The 26915-nt window shown below is 40.2% G+C and overlaps 1 protein-coding gene across 1 annotated transcript in view; it reads right to left on the bottom strand.

The window, feature by feature from the left end:
* Nucleotides 1–554: 554 nt before the first annotated feature.
* onecut2 (one cut homeobox 2) overlaps nucleotides 555–26915 on the bottom strand; it is a 38241-nt gene continuing 11880 nt past the window's right edge. The window contains exon 2 of the mRNA XM_086300079.1: nucleotides 555–858. Within this exon, the coding sequence (XP_086156205.1) occupies nucleotides 569–858 (290 nt within the window). The 3' untranslated portion in view covers nucleotides 555–568. The remainder of the gene's footprint in view (nucleotides 859–26915) is intronic.

Here is a 26915-nt window from a genome sequence, read left to right as displayed (position 1 = left end):
AACCCAGCTTCTAAATTAGGATTCTTTCGTGAACTGATGTGTCGGCTTTGGACATTTGAGATTAGAAATACCACAAAATTTCCACACAACTCCTGCTTATCTCCGAGCTTCTATCACATTCTGTGGTCTTAAAGCTTTCCTTGCATTCCTGTTTGGTTGGTTTCTAGCTTATATTGCATAATAGAAAACACGCATCGTCTTCTCGTCTTTGGTATTTGGGCTAGCGTGTCAGCTTATTGTCCAAAAGGAGACATCAGCAGTGAACGTCAGTGAGGTTTGAATGCACTAAAGATTAATTTACCCTTCAGCTTCTTAATGGATGTATGATGAATTTGCAAAAGGCGGTTTGGCTAAAACAAGTCGTGGCAGTGAGCAGCCCCTCTCTCAGTTTGTCACTCTTGACAAAAGCAAAAAAAAAACCCAAAACAAAACCAGACAAACAAAAAGAGTAAAAAGTTTGGTTTTCCTCCACGCTTCAACTGGACGAAACCTCAACCCGCGCCCTCCATCCCTCCCCAAAACTCCCACCCCCTCCCTGACTCCCCATTCCCCTCCTCGCTCTCTATTATCACGCTTTGGTACAAGTGCTTGACGCTGAAGATTGGCCGCCAGGGCTGGCTCCGTCGTCTGTCCATTTGTCCAGGCTCCGGCGGCGGGCGTTCATGAAGAAGTTGCTAACGGTGGTGAGTTCGAGGCCCAGCTGCTGCGAGATAGTGAGCTGCATCTCTTTGGACGGCCGCTTGTTCTCCTTGAAGATGGCCAGCAGGGTGCGCCGCTGCAAGTCGGTAAAGACCAGCCGCGACTTCTTTGGCGTATTGTTGCGGTCCTTCGACGTGTCCTGTTCCTTTCTCTTGCACGCTGCAAAGCAAGTGTGAGAGGGTGGGGGAAAGAAAAAATAAGAGGGGAAAAATAGAAAAGTGTTATTGTTTGCATTTGAACAACAGTTAAATATTGGAGGGGGATCTTGCAGTGTCCCTCACACGAAACACAAACAGAAGGTCTTGTTTACAGATGCTCATGTTCCTGTGTTGATCTGATCTGTGTACCTTCTGTCTCGCCATGTTTTCCATTGTGCCACCGGGCTGAACTTTACTTACTTGGCTCATGCTGTGATGTTTCACTGATTAGAAAACACAGGAGTTGCATGATCGTTTGGTATCTAAGTGTGCTTTAACCTCTAGCCTACTTGGTTCATTTCCTGATGGATTTGGTTGTATAGACTGTGGTAAAATCTGGCAATCAAGCTTTATTTGTGTAAAGTGAACAACCAGAGTAAGACTGCACTGAACTTTGAATTCTCATCTGTTGAATTATGACAGATATACTCTTATGTGTGATTTTGTTTAATACCATCAGGACTGTGTACTGTGTTTGCTTTACTTGCCACCTTGCTGTGAGTGTTTCTTCCAACCTCTGATTATGTTAAGATGGTGTACTTGTTTTTTCTGTGCACCTTTTTCCAAAAAGAAAAAAAAACTTTAGTTTTGCATCTGCCTGCCTAAAGCACATCATGTAATGCTCAAAAAGTGACCTTTAATATTTGAAGTCACTCATTCTTATTCTCATGTCTGCTTTAAACTTTAAGGATCCTAACTTAGTGAAGTGGCCTGGCAATATCTTCTTACAGTCACAGTAACAGCTAGTAGGATTCTCTAAATAGTAAGGAAAGTTACTCCAGTGCTTTCTTTTTTACTTCCTTTAGCAGAAGATACACTGGAGCATCCTTAATGAGAGGAAAGCAGACATTTATTTTCCATAATTCAAAAGGAAGCACTATCTGATTGTCATTGCGTAAACTTGTTTCTGCCACTGAAAAACAAACAGTTGAGTTATTACATTTGAGTAACTCTAATGTAATAACTCAAAAATTAACTCAAAATCAAGAAAATAACTTGAAATTTTGAGTTATTAAGTTGAACTTTTGAGATAATAACCCCAAATGGTGACTTCTGGTTGCCAAAAAATGTTATTTTCAGTGGAAGAAACAAGCTTCTATATGATGTTTTTCCAGCAAGTTGAAGGTAGGCTGACCTGTGCTAAGTCTACCACACCTGTCCCCAATTAGCCAATCAGCCCTTCTAATACATACACAGCCCTCCAGTCTTTCTCCTCCTGCTCGCTCGACTTTCTTGCCACTTTTTGTTCTTGTTGCAGTTCAGCAGCTCTTTGTGATTTTCTGGTTTTGTTGTTTTTTTTATTCGTGTATGACCTTTAAAGCTGTTTGTTTTTAACCTGATGCCTGCTCCTTTCCTGTAAGTGTTTGTTTTCGCTGACTGCCTCTACGTGTACAACCTCAGCCTGAATCAAAGATTTGGATTATTGTGGGCTGGAGCTGTCTCCTTTATCTTGGTGTAGAGCTGCATTTTAGCCCGATACTTGCATTGACCCTCTCTGACTAGATCAGAGTGCCGAGGGATCACCATTTTCCATCATGAAGTAACTGTAGTTTTCCTGTCACTGATTAACACCTGAAATGTGTCTGCTGCTGTATAGCAGCCAGAGAGGGCAGAGGAGGAGGATGAGGAGGTCTGTGTGTTTGATTTGATTACCTCCCTGAATTAAGTATGCACGAGTCAGAGCTGATCAATACGAATCAGGTTAAGGACTCAATTCAGTCACAAAACTATTATGTAAGGGGAAACTATCCTCTCTGTAAACACACACACAGAGTGACATCCCTCTCCCAGCTTTGTATCTCAGCATTTAGCGACCTGACAAGATTAAATTAATTAAGGACAGCACCTTTATTTGTTTCCCTGTCTCATTACAGGAACAGATGGATTTAAAAATGCACCGTTCCCCCAGATATTACCTTTTAAGCTCAGAACTGGCCTTTAAGGAGTGACTAGTCCTATAAACACAATCAGTCCTTGTACCATAACGACAACTTTGTTTTTTTTACTTGGTCTGAGAGACATTTTTCTGTTGGTTCTGACCATTCATGACCCTGAAATATTGTACATGAGTAAAACAAACACCAATTAAAGAATCTGACTAAGAAAGGAATTGGTGATTTTTGCTGGCTAAAACCTCGTTGCGGAGCATTTATACAGGTTCTGGTATTTTTGGAAACACTTTTTTGGACTTTTCTAGGAAAAACTGCCTTAACTTTGAAATATGTTCCCCCTTTGAGTTGAATTTCAGGAGGTGCCTTTCAAAAAGGCGTCTGGAGATAAGTGTGAATGTCTTTGTGTCTGTGCTGTTAATCATGTGGGGAGAGATTCCTCTTCCTTTGTTCTCGCTGTCAGGAGTCTTGTGGTTGTAGTTAAAGTGTATCACTGACAGGTGGCACTGTTGATCTCTGAAAATGAAGGCAGCTGTTACCAAAAAAACCAAAAAACCAGCATTGAGAAAATATATTCATCCTCAGAGATAGAAAGGGGAGAGTCAGAGAGTCATCTCAGAATCATCATGACTGTAGAGAAGAGATATGTACAACAAATATCAATAATTATATTTTAAATCACAACTAATGACTTTATTCTGTACCTGCTCTGCATGTTGAGCCTTTTAACCTGTTTCCTATATATTCCTAATTAATTAACTATTTTTTTTAACAGTGCATTTATTTCCTATGTTTTCTTAGGACTCCTTTTATATTTTCAAATTAGATTTTAAAGATTGTTGGTTATTAATATGAAGGTAATTAGAGGGCTTAAAATCTGCCACAGGTTTGTTAATTCAAAGTTTAAACTAGAGGCAAATGTTGGACTTTGGACACGACTATTTACTGGATGATCTTTGTGATAAAATATTTAACTGTGAGCTAACAGACTGAGGGAGGTACACCACTCTTCATACTTCTTATTAACAGCTTTCATTGCTACCTGTTTCTAATACTGCTGCTGTAGTTTACCCCTGGCTTTACACTCGCTTTAATAGGCGTGAAACAATGTTCTCGACTTTGAGAAATAATATTTCATATTTTGTGTGTGAATTTGAAAGCATGCACAGCTTCAGTTCTACTGAAAGGCTGAGAAGACGGAAAAATGAAATCTTAAGCGATATGAAATGGTTAGAATCAGCTTTTTATCAGGAATATGTGACCCCTGCTCAGCACATAATCCCTATAACTGTTGTTTTTATGTGTTTCTAAAGTTGATTTCAGAATAAAATGTCACAAAAGAAATATTTACTAAAACATTTAAATTCAAGTCCGAGGCATTCAGAGTCCTGCAGCGGTCAAAGCCACCACAGACTGAAGTTTCAGCATCATACACTCCCAGATGGAAAGCCTTTTAGTAGGCTGTACACATACTCTTGAAAAAAATTTAGATGATCCACGTGAAATTTTCAGAGCTGCAACCAAATCAATTTTACACCACTTCAAGTGCCGCAGCCTAAAGATATCGTAGCATCATCATTGGGAAAGCTGCACCAGTTCAGCCCAGTGAAGCAAAGTGTGGCATGTTTGATGCAAGTGTTTTTGTGAGCTTTGAGACCTCTATATCATCAGTGTTAAATAATCTATGGATGTAGCAAAAATCATACAAATTATAAAAATGTATTTTAAAATGTTAAAATTTAATTTCTTTTTTTTTTCTTTGTATAAACTCCAGTTTCTAAAAGGAATTTTTTTTGCATTTCAGTGTTAACATCTGTGACACAGAACAAATTCTTTTTATATTATGGGACTCATTTTATATTAAGTTCACTCAACAGTGAAACTACCCTTTCTGTCAGTTTATCTACAATTTAAATCCTGATATTCCTTAATGTATGCAAAAGAATCACAAATTCAACAATAAGTCTCAGTTTTTCTGCGTGATGAATAAATGCTGCTGTAGTAAATGAAACAAATCTGTCAGAATGACTATTTAGGCTTAAATTGTAAGAAATAAATGTATAAAATTATAGGAAAGCTCTATTATGTCATTGCCTAAACTTATGTAATTATAAAACCAAGTTTTGTTAATTCACAGAACTCAATGTAAAACAGAGAAATTTAAAATATTAAAAAATAGGAACTTACTTGTCATTCAATTGTTTATATATTGCTCAATTACTTTTCAGTCACAGGGCAGGTTTTTATTAATAGGAAAAGATACAAAACCTTTGGAAAATCCACTTAAAAGTCCCCTCCACATTTTCCAAACCTGTCCAGTGGGCCAGGTCGGAGTCTTTGCTGGGTCGATTTTGTCCCATAAGCCTTATGTTTCACATCTGTGATGTAGAGGAACAGTAATACCCATTGGTACCCTGGATGGTTAGATCTGTGTTCTGATAATTCACTGAGCTGTTTGGCCATGGAAAAACCCCAACATGGTGCACGTTTTTTATGCAGATGTTAATCTTAGAGCGTTTCTCATCTATGTCGTTCAGCAGTCGGTGATCCTGCTCTGTAACTTTATGTGCTCTGCCACTTCTTGGGGTTCCTAAACACTTTACAATAATCCCGCTCACAGCTGATCGTGGAATATCTAGGCTGGAATGACTTGTTGCAACTGTGGCATCCACTTGAACTCAATGAAACTGTATGTTTGTAAAGGCAGTATGCATGGCTAGGTACTCGCTTTTATACACCTATAGAGGTGTGGTCTAATATTTTTTATCTGCCAGGCTTTGTTAAAGATGCTCCATTTAAAGTAGTTTGCCATGCTGTAAATAGATTTTAAATGTGCTCTCTCTGACTTTCTCGCTTCCTGCTTACTGTAGCTAAATTAAAAGCAGATCAGCAGCAGTTCACCCCACACAAGTTTTTTTTTAACTTAAAAAAAGTGCAGACACATCTACGTATAAAAAAAGGGAGCAATCAAACACAACCACCCCTCTTCCCTCCCGTTCCCCACACACACCCACACACACACGACATTCAATGGAAGCACGCTTGGGTGGTTCATTCAGCCTTTTTTTTTCTGCCCGCGCCCTCTTCTGTTCGAGGTTACAGTAAGGATCAAACACACAATTATATTATTCAAAAGGGGTTTACCGGTTTGAGGAGGGGTGAGAGTAAAGGTGGGGTGAGGGGGTGGGTGTTCTTTAAAGGTAAGGGCTGAATCAATGGGATCAATAAGGCAGGGCCCCTCTGCCTTTCATTAGCTTTCTCAGCCACTCTAGACATCCGAGTGTTGCTAAATGTGTCTCTAACTGCACACGAGATCAGCAGAAAGTACTGAGAATCACTCCTGTTTTTTTCTCTCTGAATCAGCTGTCATGTTATTTTTACATCATCTGAGTAATCATCACTGAAATCTCAATTAAAGCATTTCCAGCACAATATTTACTCTCATAGTCATCTATGTAGTCACAAGTTAGCCTTAAATAGAGCTAAGGCTTTTATTGTCTAACCATTATCTAAAGTCTTTGATCTGCACTGCAAATTTTCCACTTTTATACTAAATTGCAACATTTATAAAAAATGATTAAGTCATCCAATAACAGTTTACTTTTGTTGTTGAATTGTTGCTAGAGAGCACACCAGAGACGTTATAATCCTGATTCTAATGGAAAACTTCAGTCTACCTGGGGATGAACTTTTTCTAGTTTCTGAGATGGGTGATACATCTTCAATACTTCAGTATGGCTATTAAAAGTAATTTGGCGAACTGAACCAAGACTGTGTTTCACAGCTAACTCAGTTCTATTAAAGCAGACATAGGTCATTAAGGGTTGGCCAGTTACTATGATCCATTTTATGTGAAATCAAAAACATGTTTCAGAGTAAAGGAACAGAGAATATTTTTTTTGCTAAGCTGCAAACTCTGGGTGCAGTTTCTCTAGTGAGCAGTTGAGGCTCACTCCAAAAGTGTGTCAGTTTCCACAAAGTCTTTACAGCAGTGATAAACATCTTTACAGACTGCTACAGAAATGGCTTTTATCTCGATAAACAGACTTTATTGCTATTTGGAGTTTGCACAAGTACTTCATGTTGGTGGTCGATTGGTCTAAATTTTTAGACCAAGTGGGTAAAAGGATCAACTAGTCGCGTGCCACACCTTCACCTCTGAAAGGCAATCTGTCTCCAACAATTGTGGTTACATTCAGAGTGACCACTGTCATTCTCAGACAGACTAATGAAGGTTTTACAAATAGTTGCCATCTAATTGCTAAATGGAGACAAATTGCCAACACGCCAACAAATCAGTCTGAATCAGTCTGCAGTAATGAGCACGACTTCCGACAAGTCTCTGCAATAGGAGACTTGACTCTACCACCTATGCCATTTTGTTGTTAAATCGCTATACTGCTGCAATTATGTCAGTATTTGTGGATGAACTTCTGTTTCAGATCTATCAGGTTCTGGCTGGACTCTCTGGCTGGATGTAGTTAAACAGAATTTCTTTGCATGTAGAAGGCAACAGATTTGTAATTTTCTAATTTCACACAGTTTTATTGCAAACAGATCGCATGTAATTGCTCACTTGGCCCAATTCACCCACCACTGATGGCAGGCCGACACAGGCTTATTGTCATCTTGTAGCCATCTTGATGCACCAAAGTCACTTTGCAGGCGACACCTGACTGCGAGTGGTCTCAGGCTGCAGTCTGCTCTCATTGTTTTTCCGAGTGTGACTAACATTAAAGAACAGTATAATTAGTAATATTAAACACACAATATTATAATAGACTATAAAAAATTGCTGAATTATTGTACATATACATTAAAATGCATATGTTACCACCTTTCTAGTGGGAACTACAAAGAGCTCTTTGTACGAAGAGACATGGAAGGTCAGGTAGTAGACATGGCTACAGTTACTTTGCTTCTTTCTTTGAATCAGCTGAAATATTAGTAACAAAAACCAACAGAACCAGTGAGCTGGTGGGAATAACATATCAAGGTGCACAACCTGAGTCAGTGAAGAGCTAAAAACCACCAGCTTTACCTAGCATGGGCTCTGAGATGCTCATTAATTGCTTGGATAAGTGAAGACTTTGACTGTGCAATGCCAGATCGAAACCGCACTACATTCACTAATAATACATGATGAGAATCTGCACAAAACAAAGGATGGAGCACCGCTGTTGCAGAAGAAAGGGCCACAATCCAGCTGACAGTCCCTCACTTTAACACACATTTAAGAGCACTTCACTGAAGTTAATTATTAACCAATTCTGAAGAAGGCTGATATAAAAACTGATCTTATGTATCTGAATCGCAGGTCAAACACAGATGTTGTGCACATCTGTGCTGAACTGTTTAAAAACACAATCAGCTTCTCTCTCCCACCTCAGCTCATGAGGTCAAGTCTTCCAATATGGCAGCTGAGAGGCACTACTCCACCTTAAAGCCCTTTCTCTTTTCATTTTTGAATTGGGGGGGTTGAGTCAAGTACAGAGCCTCAAGAGCTGGTAACACTCACAGCAAACTCATCAGTGTATCATACAGACGCTTTAAGAGTCAAGGGCCAATAAATGTCAATAGAAACGTCAAGTTGATGTTTTATTGAAGCAGCGATTCGAAGTGAAAACACAGATATGGAGCTCAGATACACCCGTGATTATAAGTGGAAAAAGAGGGGTGCAAGAAAAAGTTAGGAAACACAGAAAGGAGGAATGGATTATCAAAGATGAGGAGAACGTGACATAATAACCAAAAACAGGAGGGCTTCATTTTCAAACAACATCTGTTAGTCTAGGTTAGTCTGTGTACTGGGTCTCTACTTGCTGTTTTTGTGAGCCTCCTGTCTCCCATGTCTTGCATTTAGCTTTACATTCCTTCCCTATATTCTGTTCACCTGTCGCTCATTTTTCCCCAGTTGTGTTCATATATCAACCTTTGAGTGTTAGGAGTGGCTGTGTGGAGACAGGAATAGGACCCAAGGTGCAGACTCCGGAGACAGTCGTGAACTCAAAACAGCTTTAATGTAAAACTCAAAATATAACATAACTGGAAAAAAAAAATCAAAATAAACTTAAACCAGCGGACTGACAGAACACACAACTAGGTAAACGGTAGATCGCGACACAGACACAGAGAAACACAGGGCTTAAATACACAGAGGGAGCAATCAGGGAATGGGTAACAGGAGGGAAACACAGCTGGGGCAAATCAGGCCTAACGAGACAAGGGGAAGTGAAACCAGATACATTAACATCAGACATGGACTTTCAAAGTAAAACAGGAAACACATAACACAGACTGAACCAAAGACACAGACTCACATGCAGGCACTACAACAGAGGGAACAGAGACGTGGGACCAGGGCAGACACAGACACTGACTGGACACGGGGATATAGCGGACAGGGGAGACAGCAACTAAGGATTACACAGAGACAACCCATAAGACATAACTCTAACAAAGAAACCAAAGCATAGAAATGATAAGTAATATATAAACTCAAAACCCTGGGTCAACGACCCAGGCATCCTAACAGTACCCTCCCCTAAAGGGCTGGCTCCCAGACAGCCCAAACCGAAACACCAAAACAAAAAAAACAACCCAACCAGGGTGGGCGGCGGTGGAAACAGGATGAAGGGCTCGAAACAAACCAAACAAGGAGTCAGAAACCAAAAAAGAAAAGTGCAAACACCGGAGCCCGGAAAGCAACATAACAAAACACAGGCTCACGACAGGCGCAGGCGGCCAGGAAAAACAGGTCACACAAAGTTCAGGGGGCCGGCCCGGAGGCTGACGACCCAAGAGCCCAGAAAAGCGTTCAGGGGGCCTGCCGGACGGGAGGCACCGGCGGCGACCGAGCAGGTCAGGAGGCCGGCCGGGCGGGAGGCACCGGCGGCGACGTAGCTCAGGGGGCCTTCCATGACGGCGGCATAGTCCAGGGGGCCGTCCATGACAGCAACGACGTCCGGTCATCAGCCTGGAAAGCGGCCGAACAGGACGTGCAGGACGAGCAGGCCGGACAGGACGAGACGGCATGGGAACCTCAGGCGCAGACGAAGCTGAACACTCGGAGGCTGGACCAGGCGGAGCTGCAGAGGCTGAGGCTGGACCAGGCGAGGGCGTGGGAGCCGCAGATGGTGGCGCTGCAGGCGAGGCAGGCTGCTGGACGGGCCCCTCGGACCCTCCGGCGGAGACAGGAGGCTGAACAAATAGGTGAGCTAATGTTTGAGCTATGGATAGAAGCTTAAGTTGTATTGACTGTTGTAACGATGGTAGTAATGGTGGGTGAGGTGGTGGATGAGCACCAAGCTGAGCTATGTCTTCCGAGCCTACGGAAAAATGCTGGACGGGCTCACCTGAGCCTCCAGCAAGGACAGAAACCGGTGCAGGGGCCTGCTGGGCAGTAGCCGCTCCCACCCGCGGAATAGGCACGGGCGCAGAGACTAGCGGAGCCTCAGCTGGCCTGGAAACTGGAGCAGGGACAAACTGGGCCCTAGCCCCCCCTCACCCGAGGAACTGATACAGGTGCAGGAGATGGCTGGACCGCAGCTGCCCTGGGCGGAGGAGCACCGGAAGGCAAAGGAGCAGGCTCACTGAAAACTGGCTCATCAAAAATCGGTGACGACCCTTTCCCACCACGTTTAACAGTCTGTACAGCCCTAGGTTTAGCAGTGTTCACAGTCTCAGAAAAAACAGACTCGGCAAACTCAGGTTTTAATTTGTTCCCACCCCAACGAGCAGACCTTGAACTAAAAATCTCAGACGAATGCTTATTGTGATGAACTAGCGCGGGAAGATTCAAACCAAAACTGGCCTCCCAATCCAAATCCTCGTCGAGAAAAGAAATCCCAAAAGTGTCTGAGGTGAGTTCATAGTCTTTACTGTTTAACGGCTCTGGTGGCGTTTGGAAAGTGTAGTCCTTTTGACTCACCACCGGAGGTTGCTCCGAAGTGTCCTTATGACGGCGACGTGAGCGCCGTTTCCTTTGGGCAGAGGTAGCTGGCGGTGTGAGCAACTGAGCCTCTGGTGCACAGAACGGTGACGCTGAGGCCGGAGCGTGAGCGCCTGAAGCTACACGGAGGACTCCCAACTGAAGCGGCCGCATCTTGAGTGCCAGCGGAGCAACAGGTGGAGACTTCTGGCAGCTCCGGGGACCGCCGAGAGCCAGCCGAGTGCTATGGAAAATGCGCCCAACGTCAGAGGTAAGCCATGGCTTCCAGCGGAGTTCCTCCTCCAGCTGGGCAAAGGCTGCTCGGCGTCGCTCCTGAAGTTCAATGTCTGCTGGGTCCATAGTATGGTCGCGATCTTCTGTTATGAGTGGCTGTGTGGAGACAGGAATAGGACCCAAGGTGCAGACTCCGGAGACAGTCGTGAACTCAAAACAGCTTTAATGTAAAACTCAAAATATAACATAACTGGAAAAAAAATCAAAATAAACTTAAACCAGCGGACTAACAGAACACACAACTAGGTAAACGGTAGATCGCGACTCAGACACAGAGAAACACAGGGCTTAAATACACAGAGGGAGCAATCAGGGAATGAGTAACAGGAGGGAAACACAGCTGGGGCAAATCAGGCCTAAGGAGACAAGGGGAAGTGAAACCAGATACATTAACATCAGACATGGACTTTCAAAGTAAAACAGGAAACACATAACACAGACTGAACCAAAGACACAGACTCACATGCAGGCACTACAACAGAGGGAACAGAGACGTGGGACCAGGGCAGACACAGACACTGACTGGACACGGGGATATAGCAGACAGGGGAGACAGCAACTAAGGATTACACAGAGACAACCCATAAGACATAACTCTAACAAAGAAACCAAAGCATAGAAATGATAAGTAATATATAAACTCAAAACCCTGGGTCAACGACCCAGGCATCCTAACATTGAGTCCTGCATTTGGGTCCTAAACCTGCACTTCATGACAATTTTGTGTTCTGTGTATTGCTCTTTGCAAGTTTTTAAATTGTAATTTTAAGGACTTTAGTTTTGCATTTGTTATAGATGTATATTGTTTAGTTTTTGTAACTTTTTTTCATGATCTTCATTATTATTATTAATAATATTATTATTACTACTGCTACTACATAATAATAATACAATAACATAAACTCAAAAGTAAATGAACTAAGGGGGAAAGAATTGTTTCCAATGCGTGAACATCCACAAACCAGGGACCAAACCAAAATTGTTAGTGTGAATATATTATTACTATGTTGTGCAGGAAAAGTTAAATCATGCATGCACATTCACCCTTTTTCTGAGTTCAAATACGTTATGGAAATGTTTTTTAAAAATGAACATCTGAAAATGTGTGCAGTTTCAAGACAGTTGCTTCACATGTGGTGAGAACTTACAGGTTGAAGTGGAAATACATTAAACCTTCTAAAGCCCAGATTTTTCTTTCACATCTTTAAGAATTAAAAAACACGGTCTAGCTCTAAAACCAAGTTTAACTTTCCCTTCATTTTCCCTCCTGCGTTGTACGATGCTATAGGAATGAAGCTTATTATAAAGAGTAAAAGTTTGAAGGGAGGAAGTGAGCGAGCCAGCGAGCATTGGTTTCATCTTACAGACGGGGAGAGGGGAGCTCAGCAGAGTCATTACAGACTGTTTTCATCTCCACCACAGAGATAGATCACAGCCTGGCAGCTCCTCTGTGACAGCCTCGGTCTCCACAGTGCCATGCAGGAGTCCAGCTGCTGATGGACGCCAATTCCCACTTTGCAATACATAAAGGGAATGGACGAGTCGCTCACAAAATAGTGACAAATTCCTGTCGGACGGTGTGATGGCTCAGAAATATAGTGGTCTGAATGACAGTGGATAAAACGGGGCACAGTTCAGGGACAGGGCTGAGTTTTAGATCACCAGTATTAGAAGTGCTTAGAGATGAATGCACAATCCCTTTCTTCTACTCGTAAAAACAAAAATTAGGAAAACTATAAGCCAGAATAATAAAAAGCACTAATACATGTGTTCAACATAAATAAAGGATACAGATTACCTGTGACATGAAACCACATGCTTATTGGCTAAAAACCCTTCAATCACAAGTCAACAACTACTGACTGCGTGGGCTTCACAGTCAGACCCCGAACAGAAACTTCATCATCACCATCTTGTTTTTTGCAACCAAGACGGTGACGATGGAAACATAAAGCAGGACTTTAGAAACCAAAGTGATCTTTTATACTGGCTACAATCAGTCCTCACAGACTCCAGTGTTAAAATGTTCAAATTTACATCATAAATAAACATGTTTAGAGACTGCTACAAACATCCGATTTGGTCTTCATGGACAGTTTACCCTGTCATAATAACCATCTGAAGGTTGAACTCTTTTGGAACTGACATTAAGGCTTCAGTTTTTGTGAAATTGTTATATTTTACTAATGTGCTACTACTTACTTTGAACTAATGAGCAAGTATCTGTTCCTGTGCTGTAAACACCATAAAAGATGGACATAGCCTCAAGATGAACATCTTCATCACTTGCATCTTGGTGTTTTGAAACGGGACGTCACAAACACAGACTCAGATTTAACTGAGGACATAAACTCAGAAGGAAGGTGTTTACTGGGATCAGACCTAATGGCTGTTCTTCCCAGAAACTTCTATAGTCTAAAGGAAGACAGAAGACAGAATGCCAAAAGTTGATTTGGGTTATTTAAACTGTTTTACATGATTTGTTGGCCTATAATCTGCCAAACGTGTCAGTCATGAATTATATCGATTCATTTTCAGCCAGAAAGAAAATTCCTATCAAAAGATAGAAGTTGCAATCAGCTTTTGGCACAGTGACTTTTAGAGATATGGTCTCGAGGAAAGCAGAAATTGCAGCAAATATAACATTACAGTTATGTAACGAAATCTTAAGTGACCAAAAAGGACTGGATTTATTATAATGTGGGTACAAAAATGCAGAGTCATAAAGATACTTGTAAAACAAGTTAGTTATTTAATACATAACCCCTTCATAAATAATGTTGATTAAAGTCTGTTTACCAATATAACCAAAAATATCACACATAAAAACATAAAGAAACACTGAAAATTACTTTCTGGCACAAAACCTGGAAGCTAAATCCATCTTTTTATACAGCCTACAGCTATCATCCAGTCAAACTGTCAATGTAGAACTGTGCCCTCTCGTCCAAAGATGGTCACTGCTGCCTCCAAGAAGAAAAAAATAAGACAACATGGGCCAAAATGGTCAAAATGTTGACACAGATAACTCAAATCAATCCTTCAGCATTCAGTCAAGCAGCTGTCATTAAACCTGCAATGCTCTTAAACTTTTGGGAGTAAGAGTAATGTAAGAAGTCAGGGTAGCTTATGTATATTTAACATTTGGAACTGGCAAATTTAAAGACTCAATCTCTCACTTTCACTTGCCACACCTGGCTAGCAAACATTTCACGGTGAATTCCAGTGATAAAAGGTAGTTAGCAGCCCTAAGATCAAAGCACACTGCAACATGATTGGAGGCTTTTTGCTAACTTAATGCAGAAGTTTTTCCAGGTACCACAGTGGTGTCTGCTTGCATGGTGCAGAGAGATGAATTGTGGGAATTGACCCCACACACAGGCTACAGAGATAAACTTGAATTCAGTCCTCCTAACAAACCAACAGCACGATGGCAATGACGCTACGCCTGGGTAGAGGGCCGATTAGTTAATAAGCTGGACGCCATGAATAAAAAAACACACCAGAGATCAACAAAGCACAGAAGCTCAAACAATGGCTTTAACACAGAAATGAAGCGAGGGTCATGTCACCACCAGATATTTACTGGAATGTGCAAAAATGTTTGTATGCTTATAAACTTCACAGTTAACACATGTCAGACAATTGATATGAGTGAGAGGCCCTCAAATCACTCTGTGTCAGGGTTCAGTACGTATTACTTACATAGTTTCACAGTAAACAGGTCACACTGATCACCAAAGCATATTGATCACAGGCCATTGTTTCCTGTGTGAAACCACCTCTGTATTAAAATCAATGATTCTGACTAAACTGCAGCTGCCATTTTACTTCTCCTCTGTCTGAGACGGAGGCAGATGGAAGGAAAAAAGAGGAAGACTGAGAAAAAAAGAAACCGAGACGCAGACGGAGAGAGTTTGAGGATCAATACAGCTGAATATAAAGCCACAGATGTCTGTCGGGCCTTTGCAGACAGACAGGCTTCATTCAGCAAGAAACAAAAAAGGATTTCTTGCACAAAAGGAAGTTCCTCTCTCTCTCTTTCTTTCCCTGCCTTTCTTTGCATCTGTGTGTGTAGATTTTGTGCCATCTTCTGTTTTCTGTTCATCGTTATTTCATCTTTTGTCCTCTTTCTGTCCGATCCATCATTTCCCCCCCTCTTTTGTCTCCATTATCTTTTTAACTATCTTCTCCCTTGTCCTCCCTTCTTCTTCTCCATCTCTCCTCTTCCTTCCTGTCTCCTCACCGCTGCCTCTCTGTCATTTCCCCGCACCTTCTCCTCCTCCTACCTTACTGTTTCTCTCTCCTCCTTCTCCACGTCTTCCTTCTCGGTCTCCCTCACTCTGTGATTCTTTATTCTTTTTTTTTTTATTGCACCATTACCACTTAAGCTCTGATATCCATTACACAAAGGGCATATAAGTGCAGGGTAAGTAGTAAAGTCGCCCTTCAACACACACTTCCAGGCTTGTGTGTGGCGCCATGTTTTGGACGCTTCGACACTCCGTCATGGGCCGACCAGGCCGAGCGTTTTGTTTGGGTTCAGTCGTTAATCAGCTGTGATGCTGTTAATGTGGGCGAACCTGGCGCGGTGTCACACGCCCCTACACTGCAATAACCGTGACTGCTAACTGTCATTTAGTGCTGTCTGCTTATCTCAGTACTATAACTGTAATCTGCTGCTATGTGCTCAAGGTTTATGTCTTTATTTTATTACTTTTCTGCTAAAACGTGCAGTGACAAAATCCAGTTGACTAAATCTTACTTCATTTTAAAAAACTAACAAAAACAAACACTTCTAACTGAACCTTTAAAAGGTACTTGTTGTATGTCATTTGTCTTTTTAATACAAATACAGACACAAAATGACCTCTGCTCCTACAGACATCTACAGCAAACCAGCCCTCAGCTCTGAGTTCTGTAAACACAGCTTAAATGTTCATCTCAAGACCTCAAAACAGAACTTCACAAATCGATGGCTGATATTGGTAGTTACATTCAATCATTACAAACACGTCCTTATTTACAGTGGTGGGCTGCTGAATGAAAAGACCTCAGAAAAACCTAAAAAGAACCACACACACACACACACACACACACACACACACACACACACACACACACACACACACAGACTGATATAATAATGTAGAACCAGGTCTCCGGCAGCCATATGTGTGTGTAATGTGTAAGACAGAAGCTAAAGCACAGCATGTCAGCCTGGCAATCATACTTGATGCATCATATCTCAGCACTCAGAAACAGGACTGTAGCACTTAGCAATGAGTACTCTACTACTGTATAACACTGTGTGTGTGTGTGTGTGTGTGTGTGTGTGTGTGTGTGTGTGTGTGTGTGTGTGTGTGTGTGTGTGTGTGTGGTCATGCTTAATGCACCATGGTGCTTTCCTGCTTCCGTTTTAAGAAAATAACCGGAAATGGAGACACAGACTAAAGCCTCTTTGTGCTTCTTTCTCACACAGACACACACTCGAGAGCATGAGTGAGACTGTAACAGTTTATCCTCTGATGTCTCCTTTAAAAATACAGTGTATGTCAGTAAGTCAGCTGAGAAATAAAGAGCACTCACTCTGTTAGACTCTAAACCAGACAAATCCTTGTTACCTTCATCTCCTTTGATCTTACACTATATCTTTTTTTGTATTGTGTCTATAAAGGCATGTAGATGTGTCTGTCTAAAATACACAGAACATGTTGACAAGGAACAGGTTTCCCTGACCAATCGCTTTTGGCAAATAAAAAAAGAAATGCCATAGCCAAACTGCAATCACCTGACAACTCCTTAGCTTTTTACAAAAAGCATTTGCCTTCATATATGGACTGTAAGAAATAACTGGGAAACACAACAGGAAATCTTGGCTGGGAGATGTGTTATCTGTATATCTGCTGCCTCTGTGCCTTTTAGCTGAAACACTGGCTATCACCCACAGAGGCTAATTCATCATATGACAGGCGATGGGTTCCCACATTGCTTATGTTGTGACCCAAAGCCCAAAACTCAGAGAAACATTAATCCCAAAGAAGCTATAAATCAGAATAGGAGGACCTCCTATAATTATTGTCAGCTGCCCGTACTCTTCCTGCTGATGCAGTTGAACCAGTCTCGTTATACTGAAATGCCTGAAGTGAATCCTAAGACTCGGCTGTGTTTATGAAACTGTTAATCTTCAAATACTACAGTGTTCTAACAAGCCTGCAAACCACCTGGAGACGCAAGCATCATCAGACAAAACAGCATGAAATTATGCCACAGGATGTAATGCATTGGGTTCAGGCTTTACTTTACTGAGGCTTTACTTTGGCCTGTGATATGATCAAGTTCTTTAAAGTTAATTATTCCATCCGTGTTCAGTCTTGGTGTGTCAGAAGGGTTTCCACATGTACAGACTGATCTGTTTCATGAGTGATGTACCGAGGAACAAAGAGAGTCTGAGAGAGAGAGAGAAAGAGTATTCAGAGTACGTAATCACTGAATCAGTGTGTGTGCAAAGATGGTTTATCAGTGTGTAATCTGTATGTCCACACAGTCTGTGGTGACATCACCGGACAAAGGTCTCTCTGCCCGCCCGCCCGCACACACATAAACGCACACACACACATTAATGTATCTCTACTTGTTTACCAGGACAAACGGGCTGCCCAATCACAGAAACTGGTGACTCAGTGATGTCATTGAGCTGATGAGGAAATGGCCTCAGAGGAGTTTGATGTCATCCACCTTCATCACTCACCCTCTGTCTTGCTTTGTGCCGCCTTCTCTAATTTTTCATTTTCTCTCATTCACTTGCTTCCCGTCCTCTCTAGTTCCGTCCGTGCAGGCGCTAAGGAAACTTTGTTCAAATTCATGCTTAAATAAACATGATGACAATCATCTGAGTACATTACAAATCTGTGTTTTTATAGATATGTTTCCAATCACTTGGTATGTTTGCAATGAACAGGGTGAACCCAACTGCAGAGCCTCGCAGCTCTATGAGGCAGGAGGATGCAAAAAATACTATAAAGAGGAAAAATATAGTATGAAAAAAGAAAAAATATAGAAAGTCTACCAGAAAAAGGGAGACTGAAGGGACTACAGAGGACAACCTGACAAAGGCTGAACGCAATATAAATATCCAGAACCAAGGAGGGATAATAAGGCGCACGTGAACGACATCTTTATCTGCTGACTCAGACACTGGGCATTATCCACAGAGAACTTAACACAGACCAAGGGAGAAAATATTGGTGAATACCGACACCTAAGAGATGCACAGATGAACTATTGCTAGACCTCCAGTCTGTACACGATTCGGCTCAAACTGCCTAAAATGTACAACCTGATATCACTGCTGTTAAGTCTTCAGGTTCTGATCTGTTTGACAAATGGTTCTCTTATATCCTGAACAATATTTTATACATTGTGGATTCACTCAGACCAGCCATAAAAATAAAACCAATAATCCTGTTACTATGTTAGATCCTCATATTCACGGACCTAACATAGCATAGCATCTTTATTAATAGGTTACTTGTAATGCTAAGAAACCAGGCAATTTTAAACCAATGACTCCATGTTAGCATCCTTCCCGTTTACATCAAATATTATGAGAATTGTAGTGGCAAAAAAGTCACATTCATCCAAAGTTAAAAACAACATAAACCAAGGACATTCGCTTTTTTCCACCAAGATTTACAATACACACATAATAAATTATATCCCTGTATAAATGATTAAAAACCCATGCATTCAAAGGGTTTAAATATAACAAAGTAAATAAAAGTTAATAAGAGCAAGAAAAAAATTACATTAAAACATCCTTCCAAGAGAAAGAATGAAAATGTTGAGAGAAAACACCCACTAACCTTTAACCTGCTGAATATTGACACTGAGGATAAGTCAGAGGGAAGCTCTGTTTGGACATTACACACACACACACAGTAATAGGTGATGAGTTAACTGATCTCTCAGTACCTCTTTCTTATCAGCAATGTTTTTTGGAGGCCTGAAGTCATCGCCGCTCTGTCTCACAGCACAACGGTCCAACAGAGAGCAAACACGAGCAGAAAGATAATAGTCTCTGATCAATAGATTGTATTGTAATCGCTGATTGATCAAAAGAAGGTTGGTCAACTATAAACGTACATCCTGGCAAACCGCTCACCGCTATGTTTGTCTCCAAACGATCAGTGGCGAGCGATTTGAGTTGATCAGGTTTCCTGCTTTGAGAGATGCAGATGCAGCTCACTTACGTTTAGTCTGAAAATGTATTTTTAAAATTGTATTTAGATTTAAATATCTGATCTAATATGGCTTAATCTTGATCAAAAAGTTTAATATTTATTAACCAAATCAAATCAATCAGTAATCTGCTTCCTTACTTATTTGTACCTTTATTTCCCGTGTTTATCTTTGGCTTTTTTCTCTGACAAGCTCCTGCCCGCTCTCTCCTGCTAAACCTGTCTCCATTAAAGGTTGTAATATCTACAATTGGATCCCATCCATCCAATATGAAACATAATCCAATAACAGACAGATTCAGCTAAATGAATCCAGTTATGTGGCCCAATCAAATAGAGGAGGATTCCCTTCAAACCCATCTGTCTGATATACATCAATCTGGGTGCTTTCAATGCTTTTACCACCAAACTGAGCGGAGGTGAGCACAGAAGAAAAATAAGAACAATCTGACCTTCAACACTGGCTTTCTTTTCTCTGTAAATTTGGCTTTGATTTGGACTTTGTCACCACAAATGATAAGAATAAAAGGTCAGCAAAACAAAAAGTACAAGCTCTGTAGGTGAGATAAAGAAAAGGCCATTACTGCAAGAAGAAACCATGAAGTAGAAAACAACAAGATTCAACAAAAGAGGAAATTTGGCTTCATGCATACATTAGAACAAAGAGAAATTAGGCAGTCATGGCCCATGTTTATTTTTAAATGTCTGTAGTTTTCCCTTTTCACAGGTTTTCTCCTGTGTTGAATTGTGGTTTTTAAACCCTCATCTTTATTTCCTGAACAGTTAAGGTGAGTAATTGTTCCCACCTGTGTCTCATTTCCCAATAACGCTTTGTAAACAGGTTCTCTTGTGTTTTGCTGTTACTGCCCTGTTCAACTGCTTGTGCTTATTTTCTGTGATCATGAAAACTGTCTTGCCTGCGCGTGTGTGTATGTACAATTATATACATGTTATCTATATATTTTTTCTGTGTTTATGTCCTTGTTTTTGACCTGCAAAGTGATTACTGTACCACATGCTGTACAATTTCTAATGTAAAAGCTGTGCTATCAAGACATGCATAGTGGTTTGCAAATGGTTATGAGATGAGAATCAATACTGCAAAAATCATCCCCTAAACAACACAACATTTTTCACTGGTGTATTAAACTGGTAGAATGGTAGTCCACGTGGCTTTAAATACAAAAATAAAACTATTGTTGCTAACAGTTTTCCACGAAAAACAACTTAAAATATAAGGAGTTTTTTCTTTAAAGGGGAAAAAAGAGTTAAATGTTTGAACTTTAAATGTAAAACCTGATTCCATTTAAATCCATTATTTCCAAAAGACTAGATAATTTTACTCTCTGTATATTTTATATATTTTATTTATATATATATATATATATTTTATTATTATTATTATTATTATTATTTTATTTTATTTTTTTACTATTTAATTTGTAAAAATGTGTATACACACACACACACACACACACACACACACACACACACACACACACACACACACACGTAGGAAAATATTTAGTATACACATCCAGAAATGCATACACTATTATATATTGTACATATATTTATTAGTTTCAGGTTGGCCATTCTTGTATTTTGCTCGTTTGTGTTGTTGTGTTTGCACATCTCTGTTGCTTGTGGGGCTCGCACACAAGAATTTCACTCGCATGTGCTGTGCCAGTGTGCCTGCACATGTGATGTGACAATAAAAAGTGATTTGATTTGATTTGATTTGTGATTTGATTTTATGCTATTGATGTGCAGTGACCTTTGCATAAAGACAAGCATATAACATAAAATAAAACCAGAGTGGTTGCCAGTGAGGATCACATCTCTCTCTCTCTTTTAAAGAGTATTAAAATATTAATATAACAATAAAAATCACAGCTGAAATATATAAGACTTGAGCACTGTATGACATGGTTAACTCTCAATATCTAAAAGGGGGTTTAAATATTTAAAAATAAAAGTCGTGTTTCGAAAATGACATAGAGTCCAATGGTTTTGAATCAAGCCCAGAGACAATAGTGAACTGTGGCCACAAGACATTGGTAATTTATAGAAAAAATGCAAACAGCCAATATAATATAATATAAGCAGAACAATCGCTTGCACTTCGCTGGTTTTAACTGATGCCTATTTTTAGATTTCACTGGGCAAGCACTGCCTCTTTGCTTGCCCTGAACTTGGAATTCCCATGTGCTTGGTCACAGGTATAGGCCATCAAACTCCCTGGTTTCTCTGTCTTTTGCATGTGTACACCTCAGTTATTCCCTATTCCCTCAGTGCCTCACAACTGGTGTTTTATCAGAGTGACAACTCTACACTTGTTTATTATGCCAGTCAATACCAGCTGTAGGAGCATTTTTTTGCTAAACATCCCTAGCATGCTCCCATAGGTGGGAATATGGACAACAGCTTTCATATTGTGTTTTACAACATGATATGTTGCCTACAATAACACCTGTATCATGTCACAGCGATTCTATGATACAAGTAAACATCAAAATGCATTTTCAGCCTTAAAGTATCTGATATTGACTGGAAAATGCTTTTCATATGTTATGATGCTGATTATAACGTTGTTTAATGCAAGTCTGGTCCTCTCTTCCTTTTCCTCCTTCCACAAGGGGAACTACTCCATTCTCCCTAATAAATCATACTGTTATGTAATAAAAATATTAAGATCTAAAATTTGACCTAAAACAGTCCTCCAAGTGGGGTGGACCCCTGGGCCCATCTCTAGAATATTCATTGACTAATCTGGCCAAAAAGAGGCAAAAACCAAGAATATGTCAGTAAAACTGACTAGCTCACTATTTTAATTGTCACATTTTCCCCCTGTGAGTTTCTTCCTGTCACATATTTCATTTGCTTTCCCTTCATTCATGTTATAAGTGCCACCATGTGGAATTTCAATAGCAAATTTCCTGCACATGAACATGCAGAAGAGTACTGACATTCAAACAGGCTCTGGATGCATGAAGGTAAACAGTCCATGTGGAGCATTAAACAGGGAAAGCATTTACTAAAACACAACCTTGAAACCAAAAACTAATGTCACTGGTGAGTCTAACTGGTGAGGGAATCGGTTTAGAGCAGCTACATCCTTACGTACAGAGATATTGATATATTTGGCTTCAGCGTATCAATAACATATTGCAAGGGAAATCGAAACAATATATACTCATATCAATATTTGGTCCAAAGTCAGTGAATGTCACTAAAGCAATGAAAGTGAAACATGCTGTTCTCATATCAAATATTCACAGAAGACTAAAGAAAACAGTCAATGTAAATGTCTCCAAACACCAGAAAAAGAAACTGGTTTCAGCAAAACCAAGTGCAAAACCATTTTAGCCACATTCTCCAGCACGAACCAGCACACAAATAAAGTAATTCCTGTACTGTGATTCAGATTCTTATTGTAATCGTTATGTAGTGAGCCATTGGCTCCAGAAGGCTCTTTGCTGAGTTGCATGTATGCCTTTCACATAAGTAGTTTGCTGCGTCTACTATTGCACATTAAAGTGTCCAGGTTGTTGTTATTGTTTTGCAGCAGGAGACATTCAGATACAGTCTCTCTCTCTCTCTCTCTCTCTCTCTCTATTGTATGCTGTCAGCTCTCTCGGCCTACAACCCCCTCCCCCATCTCTTCCAGGAACCGGTCTGGATCAGGTTCCTGCAGATCAATGGAGATCTCGGTCCACACCGTTTACGTTATCGTTGCCAGTATTAATGCTCTTTTAATCTGCTCGGGATTACAGCCATCGATCCACGTCATCCATCCACGCACACGGCCAAGCCCGAACTGCAGCTGCTTTACACACAACAACACACACACACACACATTTCAGAGGAAAACAGCAGAGGAGAAAACAACAGCATGAGCAGAGGCTGGAGCAGGAAGGACAACAAACAAGAATGTGCCTCAGCTTCCTTGTTTGTGTCCGATCTCAGTATCTGACCATCAGAGCATTGATCGGTTATAGATACACATCAGCACATTTGCATAACTGTCAGCTGAAGCAGCAAACTGAAATATCACAGACTGACAAGAAAAATGAAAACTTTAAAATGAGTTTGGTGCATTCTGATGTATAAATTGTGCTTGAGCAGTAAGTGGGTGGAAGTAAAATGAGTTGAAAATGTTTCAAACTGTGACTATTTAAAAACTGAAAGATATTAAAAATCTGAATTTAAGCTTAATAGTCCTGTGTCTCATGCCTATTTTTGGTGTTTAAAAAAATCCATGTTTACACACTGACACAGTTTTTCCTGTAATAAATTAATGTTTTTACTCTAAGCTAAATTAATCAGCCTGTCATCAGATGTTCTTGTGCACCAGGATTCTTCTTCTACTTCTTCTCATCTTGATATAAACATTAAGCATAGAAACCATTACCAAGAAATTCAAGTTAAATTATAATAATTATAATTAATTCTATTCAGCAAATAATCTATAAATTATCTATACATATTTTGATGCTGTGTTTTTTCTTGGCAAATTAAGCATGTAAAATTTAAAACTGCATAATAATAATAAAGAAAAGGGCTCAGTGGCTACCAGAGTATGAAAGTAAAACTGTTAATTGAGAACGAGCAAATCACCAGAAGATCAATGTGAAGCAATGAAAACACTTCAACTCAGGCTCATGTGATGAGCACAGTTGTTATTAAAGATAAATTTTCAGATTTCCAAATGCAGTCTGGAGTAAGGGAATGACTGAGTTAGGTGATAATAAAATAGACATCTAAAGGTTTTTGTTGTGCGTTTATGTTCCTTTTTTCCTTAAACACTGTGTTTTCACAGTAAACCCTGCCTGCAGCCTGACAGGTTTGTCCTGCCTGTCGTTGCTCATTACGCCTCTGGACAGACTTATTTCAGCCAGGCAGTGACACCAATACTAATGAAGCTGAGGGAGGAAGGGTGAACAGGATGGAGGAAACAAAGAGAAAAAGAAAATTAGGAAGAAAACATACAAACCCCACAAAGATAACTACAGTAAAGTAACAGAAAATGTCATCAATGGGATCGGTCTATTCAAAGGTGCTGCTTCATGTGTGGATCAATAAATGAATCCTAACAACCACTAAAATAGCACAAACCAAATAAGGCCTCACATCCTGCACCTCCTCCAGTCTACTTCTGACCTAAACTGCTGCGGGGCCTCACTATTGATTGGATAACGTCAGCAAACACATTCTGCAATCTCCTGAAAAACCCCTTGAGATATATAATGTGGTTAAAAAATAAATCCAACAGCAGCCAACAAGGACAAAAATAGTTGAAATTAATCACAAATGCTGTTCTACGTGTCACAATCATTAGATGTTTCCCATATTTTTAGTCTGTTACTGGAAGCAGTTCATTCCCAATTATACGTGTATAAACATTTTGTTTAATTGTAACTTCAAGGATTAATAGAATCTACTGCATTGTCTTTACACATCACGACCAAATTGCAGGCTTTTACATACCAGTCACTAAAATATTGACCTCCTTTTAACTGTAGCCTTTCCATTATTCCAGAAATATCCATGATGAGGACCTTTGGCCATGAAAACATACTTCATGATAGATTTAATAGATTTACTATTATTATTATTATTCTCTTGAAATAGGTTCTAGGTTACCACATGAATTGGAAGATAACTAATTGGCTTCTTTTGAATATAGCTGTAGGAAACATGCAGGGGGTGACTTGTTTCCTATGTAGACAGGTATCATTTAAACTGGAAAAATGGCTTTAAACTGCAATGTCTGACTGTTTTTTGTTCATTTTACAGTGTTGTGAAGCTTTTTTATATGGAAACCCAAGTAACTGGAACAGTGCATAGATAAGCTAACTTAACTGTTGGTGCTTAGAACCTGCAGAGGGGATCAAATAAAATCCTGTAATTGTAATCCACTGGCAGAAGCCAGAGTTCGCTCATGCTAGTTCCCGAGTTATTTTCTCCCAGACTACAGCAGCTCTATACTATTACACACTACTGAGGTCTTTATGAGGTTTTTGAGCTTAAAGCAGACCTGTTAACGGAGTAAGTCTTATTCATAAGGTTGAAAGAGGCAAATTTCCAAATGAATGGTAAGAAATTAAGACTGGCATGCTATAAATTAATACTATAGGGCCAAAGACATTGCATACTACTTTTTCCATAATGTATCTCAATAATACATTTCATTGAACCTAATGTCAGAGTAGAGTAGTTTTTAACTATACTGAAATATAAGATATTATCACCAATAAATAGCAAATTTTCATAGCTAGGCTAATCTTTATGAAAAGAAAGCTAATTTGGCCTTTTGAGCATGATTCAGGATTGTTTTCTCGTCCTTGCTGCAGCTCCGACTGTCCACTGTGCATTCTCTGAGCACTCGGCCTCAGTGAGTTCATGGTCCAGGTGTCACATTTGATTTGACCGTCCTAATAAAGAGGCGACAGGACCATTTTCTCCCCTGAACCCGAGCCACTCAAGCAGCCCCAGCAATGCTTCTACTGCCCCAGCAACACCAGTGCACCATAATTGGTGTGGACAGTCTTAACGAAAAATCTCTACACCACTCTTCTGATATTCTTATTGGGAACGGTGAAGGTTGGAAAGAGTCTGTAAAAGGAGATCGGTGCTCTGCTAAATGAATATAGTGCAGCCAGAGCCTCTAGAGTCATAATTTTTTGATTATCTGAACCTTACAAAACATACAAACGAGTTGTGAGTTTTCGTAATTTTAGACACAAAAGCAAGCTAATTATTACAAAAATGCACAGGCACAACCAAAAAAACATTGAAAATCAGGAGTGACCAACAAATGCAGACTTTGTCATACTTACAAACACAGTTAGTGTTTGGCCTCGGCATTGAATGTCGCTGCAGTTGGTGTATTAAGACACCAAAGTCAAAGATCACCTTTTGGATATCTCTGACATGGGACCAGGTTGGTTTAGACACAAAAAGGAGGAGCTCAAGTGAAGGTGGGTTGTAAAGTGGCTTGCAGATGTGGAGCAACAGCAGCCAGGTGGCTTAAAGCATCTTAGATATCATGCCTTACATGAGACTTGTCAACTCTGTGCATAAAGAGAATCAACTGATATGAATCAATTTAATTCAATTTAGTTTTAGTTTTATAGCCTTAAATCACAACAACAGTCACCTCAAAGTGCCTTACATTGTAACATAAAGAGCCTACAGTAACAGGCTTTATTAAGCATTGATTTAGACTGCTTCATCCAAAACACAGCATCTACACTGCCCACCATGAAAATAGTGTGCATTATCAGCATAATGTCATCACCAGCTTTTTGTGTCGTAGAGATAAAGAGCTCCTTCTTTCTACCTTCACAACCTGAAAATGTATATATTTTCAGTCTTGTAGTGTTCAGAATCATCATCGACCATATATAAGAGTTTGATGTAGCCACTGTGATGTTGTGAAACCTCAATCTCGTGGTTTTTGCCATCACCAACTTGATGTTTTGAAACCAAACGTGATGAGTGATAAGACTAAGAAATCAAGGGATTGCTCGAAGGCTAGCAGCTTGTCAGTTACACAGTAATCAATAAGTAACAAGTTGTACTCAGTACATCTATAAACCAGTGACTGAACCCATACCCTCATCAGGACAGTGTTTGCTCAGCTCATAGAGGAGCTGAGGGT

The sequence above is a fragment of the Aulonocara sp. 'chitande type north' Nkhata Bay genome, linkage group LG7 (genome assembly GCF_057382095.1).
Source record: "Aulonocara sp. 'chitande type north' Nkhata Bay isolate Kocher_YH1m ecotype deep benthic linkage group LG7, A_spYH_male_GT1.1, whole genome shotgun sequence".
NCBI lineage: Eukaryota > Metazoa > Chordata > Actinopteri > Cichliformes > Cichlidae > Aulonocara > Aulonocara sp. 'chitande type north' Nkhata Bay.
This window is presented reverse-complemented; position numbering and strand designations above follow the sequence as displayed.